General features: G+C 40.7%; 1 protein-coding gene across 1 annotated transcript in view; it reads right to left on the bottom strand.

Annotated features, from left to right (window-relative positions):
* Positions 1–219: 219 nt before the first annotated feature.
* cbx2 (chromobox homolog 2 (Drosophila Pc class)) overlaps positions 220–5,268 on the bottom strand; it is a 5,264-nt gene continuing 215 nt past the window's right edge. The window contains exons 2-5 of the mRNA XM_081358294.1: positions 5,221–5,264; positions 2,927–2,992; positions 1,787–1,856; positions 220–1,689 (exon numbers count right to left, since the gene is read on the bottom strand). Coding sequence (XP_081214420.1) covers positions 346–1,689; positions 1,787–1,856; positions 2,927–2,992; positions 5,221–5,264 — 1,524 coding nt within the window. The 3' untranslated portion in view covers positions 220–345. The remainder of the gene's footprint in view (positions 1,690–1,786; positions 1,857–2,926; positions 2,993–5,220; positions 5,265–5,268) is intronic.

Genomic DNA, 5,268 nt, shown 5'->3' with positions numbered 1-5,268 from the left:
GGCTTTAAAACACTTTGGATACATTTGTTCTGATTTTCTTCTTTACCAATACAGTACTCAGAATCAACATCAAGAGAACAAGAAACCAGCCCTGCTGTGGAAACCAAGATGAATGGTCAATCATTTGTTCAGTAACATATATTTATGCTAGATTCAAATTAGGTGAGACTATACATGTCTCTGATTGAGCTGGTCTTCAGGAATTGGTCTACTCCAAGAAACTGACCAACTAAAACAGTTAAAACAAGTAAAATCCATTGAAGATTGAGAAGCACCAAAAATTCTGATTCTTTCGAAGCTTCTCCCGATTATCCCCAGAGTGGCTGCATTTTCAGTTGACAACATTCAATAGTTACGGATGTTAAAAAAACCAACGCTGGTGGGCGACTCCTTCACCGTCACAGTGACCAGGTTTGCAGTGACGTCGGTGACAAATACGTGCTCTATCAGGCTCCTCGTCGGCCTCCAGTCCTGACCCGCCTGCACCGAGATGGCCAGGTCCCGGTTGTCCCTCGGAAACGAGGAATCGTGTTCAGAATCCGAGCTGCTTCCCTCTTCTCCGGTGCTCAACTCGCTCAGAGTCTTGCCTTGTTTCCCGGCATCTTTAGACAAGGCTCTGTCTTGCACCGGTTGGGAATCTCGACCCTCGGTCGTCGGAGTCTGAGCCAGAATCTTATCCGCTCTACCTTGATTCTTCTTCCCGAGCCTCTCGGACAAATCGTCCGCTTTGGATTTCTCCTGTTGCGGACTCTTTAGGACTTGTTGGTTGGTCGTGAACTTACTAGGGACGTTCGGTGCAGGACACTGCTCGTGTCTTGTGTTAAACCCAGAACTTTTCCTGCCCGGATTAGGGGAACCCTTCAAGTAGGCACTGTCGGTCCCGTTACCCTGCGCCGTTTTGTCGACGCTCTGTAGATTGAGCGCTTGAAGGCTGGAGGGCGTTTTGAGTGACGAAAAGGAGCTCGATGGAGATTTCTGGAGAGATCCTGCTGATCTTTGTAGAAGAGTCTGGTCCAATGCCTCCTGTTTTCTCAGCACATTTGGAGAGAGTTGTGGACAGGTTTGTCCATTGCTGCTGTGCACGTTCAACGCAGCCACTCCTGGAGATTTGCACGTAGGTGTTTTGGGATCGACTCCTCCGCTGCCCATATCCGAGACCGAGAGCTTGAAATCCGAAGCGGATTTTGTTTGTGCCGGCCGACTTAGTGTAGGAGGCGTCGAAGCGGACCCGACAGAGCGTCCGAGGGAACTTAAAGAACTCTTCTGGGTAAACGCACCTCTGTTTTGCAGTGTCATCAGCTCCCTTCCGGAGGTTCGGTTCAACCCGGTGTAGGTGAAGCTTGCGGGCATGAGCGGTTTCTTTATGCTCCCTCGGAGGTCCGAGTCTCTTGAAATGGGCTTGAGGATCTTCCGAGGACCTTTGGCCTGACGCAGCGCCTTCAGCTCCGGAGGCAATGCTTTCCTCCCTCGCTTCTTCGGCGGCTCCGGCTTGGCCACCACAATCTGCGCTTTCTTCTGCGGGACTGGGTGATGCTCTCGTGGACGAGGACTCTGCTTCAGATTCCTGTCGGTATCATCTTCATCGTCGTCGTCTGAAGAAGAGGAAGACGACGAGGAAGATGATGATGAACCAGAAGACGAGGATGATGAGGACGAGCTGCTTGATTTGGAGACCACTGGAATGGTTTCCTGAGAAAGGAACGTATAGAGAACGATGAGAACATAATGTATTGCGCAAATTGAGTTTTTTCAGTAGATCTGGGGCATTTTTTTGTGACAAACTCACCAATATTTTTCTGGGTCGTCCACGAGGCCGTTTCCCCTTTTTACTGATCAAGAGTTCCCGCTCCTGCTCCCTAAGAATGGACAAAAGACTTGTAAAAAAAAAAAAAAAAAACATTTTGCACACCTGGCAAATTAGTAATATTTATGTTCAATTAAATTGTGTTCATCCTACTGTCTTTGCTATCATGAAATTGTATGACCATTACAGCCATTCCGCTAGTTTATATACAGTAGTCAACATTTGAAGTGGATCAAAAAAGTTCATCGAAGTTGTCCTAAGACAAGAACGGGTATTGTTCAAAATTCATGTATAACTTTAATGTAAGGTTTGACCCACTTCAAATGTTGACTACTGTATATTGTACAAGATTATTATTATTTTTTTTTTAACAAACTGTCTTGACTAGCATATCAAGAACGGCAAAAAACAGGGGGCCGATTGTGAAATTCATTTCCTGTTTTTATGAATGAACATTTACTCGTCCTCACTTCCTGTTCTTTCTCCTTACTTCCTGTCAGAAGCCTCTGTTGCTCTAGTTTGGGCAAAAAAACATCATATTTCTTTTGTCTTTGTTTTTGGTGGATGCGTTAGCAAAAAGTGGTGTTTTCTAAAAAAAAAAAAAAAAAAGTCATCATCGTTTGTGCCAGACATGAATGACACCTCAAATGTTATTCTAAGTGATCAGACTTATGTTTTTCCGTGGCAAACGATAAGGCAGGAGAAAAAAAATTAAGGATAGACCCGAGTCATATTTCAACAAATATCTTACCAAAAATGTAGAAATTTAGTTTTAACTTAGAACAACAGTAGAAAGTTGGTGTCAACATGTGGTTATGTTTCTCGTGTAATCCAAGTCTGGTTTTCACACGAATTCTTCATAAACTGTGAAACCAAAATGTTGACAGAGAAAACTAGCTCTACTGAAAATGTTAACTGTTAAAAATGTTAACGATGTTTGATTTTCAGTCAGTCTGCAGAGGCCCTCGTGAGCCTGGACACGTCTGCAGACCCTGAATGGCCTGTGAATGGAGCCCCATTTACACCCTCCCAAGCGTTGCAGCCCATATTGTTTGCACATGGAGAAAAGGGGGCGTCTCTCTCACACACAGGCCTGCTCGTCCAATGGGAGAAACCTCTTACCTCTTGTTAAACGCTGCCAATAGTCTCGGGTCAAGAAGGTTTTCCTGAGGTTCCCAACTGTTATGCCTGAAACACAGACACTGGCATCTTAAGCATGTGAGTAGATGACATATAACATGCTCATGATAAAAAAGATGGTTATGTACAAGGTAAAGTGTATATCTAAATTTCCATAACTTATTTACTTTATGTTTCACACCATTTTAATCTCATTTTCCTGTGGTGCCGGGTGACAAATTAAGTAGTAACACTTTAAAATAAGGTTCATTTGTTAACATTACCTAACTACCTTAGTTAACATGAGCTAAAAATGAACAATCCTTCTTCAGCATTTATTAATCTTAGGTAATACTAATTTCAACATTTACTAATACATTATTAAAATCAAAGGTTGTATTTGTTAACATTAGTTAATGCACTGTGAACTAACATGAAAAAAAACAATGAATAGCTATATTTTTATTAAATTAACTAATATTAACACATTAATAAATACTGTAACTCTGTATTGATCGTTGTTAGTTCCTGTTAGTTAATAAATTAACTAAGGTTCACTAATAAACCTTATTGTAAAGTGTTACCAATTAAGTTTTAGACGTTCAAATATTTCATAGTCTTCCAGTTAATATGAATCATATGCACATAAAATGCATGTATAATAAAGCATTGCCAAAAACTAGTTTTTTTTTATATGAATTACAGCATGTCACACACTTAGATTGAATCAGCATAACCAAGCATGCAAAACAAGCTATTTGTGTAGCTTTTGGGTACCAATTTTGCATTTACTACTGTAAATATATATCTATATTAATATCTACTACTGTAAATGTACACAGAAGGGATGTGGAGTAAAACTGGATGGCATTATATAGTAGAGGGGGGAAAAGATAAGATGAGAGTTTACTTTAAAGGGCACTTCAAAGAGTCTGGACCGTCTGGATTTGATTTACAACAAAAAGTAGTGATCTACCAAAATAAGACGCTCTTAACCCACCATTACTCAATCACCGGCATTCGTTTTACTTCCATAACTACTAGGCCTACTACTTGCAATGAGAAAACAATGCAGGACAAGTCTTGATTTTTTTTCCATCAGCAATTGTTTGGATGGTGAAAAATGCATTTAAGTAACAGGTGGTTGAATAATAAGAGAGCCTGAAGACATGCAGTCACAAAGAAAAGTTGTTTCAGAGGTGAAGTTAATACATGTTGATGAAAGAATAAGATTTTTTTTTTCTTTAAGAATAACATGCACATGTAAATCAATCATGACAGACCATCAAAGTGTTAAGATAAGTACATCACAATTTTTAAGTGCACAACAAAAAACAAAGTAGTCTATTTTATAACTTATACTGTGAAATATATCAAATGTTAGACTAAACAACGAGAATTCCCCTCTCAGCAAACATCTACAGTATTTTAGACACTTTCAGTTTATGGCCCTGCTTGATCAAGTAATAATAAAGATTTTAAAATAGATGGGAGTTGTAAATAATCAATGAAGCAGATGGAAGCGCGCGCGCGGGAGGTGTGGCTCGTGTGATTGACAGCTCAAGTGCCCATAGACGGGGCAAAAAGGGGGCGACAATGTAACAGAGAGCAAGAGTGGGGGCATTAGGGGGGTTGGGGGGCAGCTGGAGTTTTTAAAGAAAAAAAAAACTCGAAACAAACCATGCGTTGAGCGGCGCGAGATCAAACCACTTTCGTTACACAAGAACAAATTGTTACAAAGTAACAGAATGCGTTACAAAACTGATCCAATGTAACGAGTAACGACTGCTTCATAACAACTGAGCGACTCTCGAAACTCAATACATGATGTTTATCACTGGAAACGAAAATAAACCATAACAATAAAAATATTGCACGCAAGTTTTTTCTGTTTCTTTCGATTTTATTTTGAACAACCGCGATAAGACAAACGAACCCAAACAAGCCGAAGGCAAACAAACAAAAACAAAAAGTAACTTGGTAGACAAAGAGAAATGCAGCAAAACGAGGCAAAGGCGAGCCGACCTGATGCAGTGAGATCAAGTGTGATACAGTGCACGAAATCACGCGTGGAAGCGAAATTAAACGCGCAACACGCTGTTGTTGTTGTTTTCATTGTTTCTCCCTCTCTCTCCCCTTTCTCGCGATCCACATTCAAGGATGTTTACTGGCACCGTGAGTAAAACAGCGCTGCATTAGCAAAGTACTAGTCTATATGGTGCATATATATTATATAGTCAACATATATACTCTCACACACATAAAAAAATCCAGTATTTGTATCAGTTCTCACTTACTTGGACGACCATCCTCTCCACTTGACCAGATACTCCAGTTTTCCCTGT

Source organism: Scardinius erythrophthalmus (genome assembly GCF_964197995.2).
Source record: "Scardinius erythrophthalmus genome assembly, chromosome: 1".
Taxonomy (NCBI): domain Eukaryota; kingdom Metazoa; phylum Chordata; class Actinopteri; order Cypriniformes; family Leuciscidae; genus Scardinius; species Scardinius erythrophthalmus.
The sequence above is the reverse complement of the archived record's forward strand: the minus strand, read 5'-3'. Positions and strand labels throughout refer to the sequence as shown.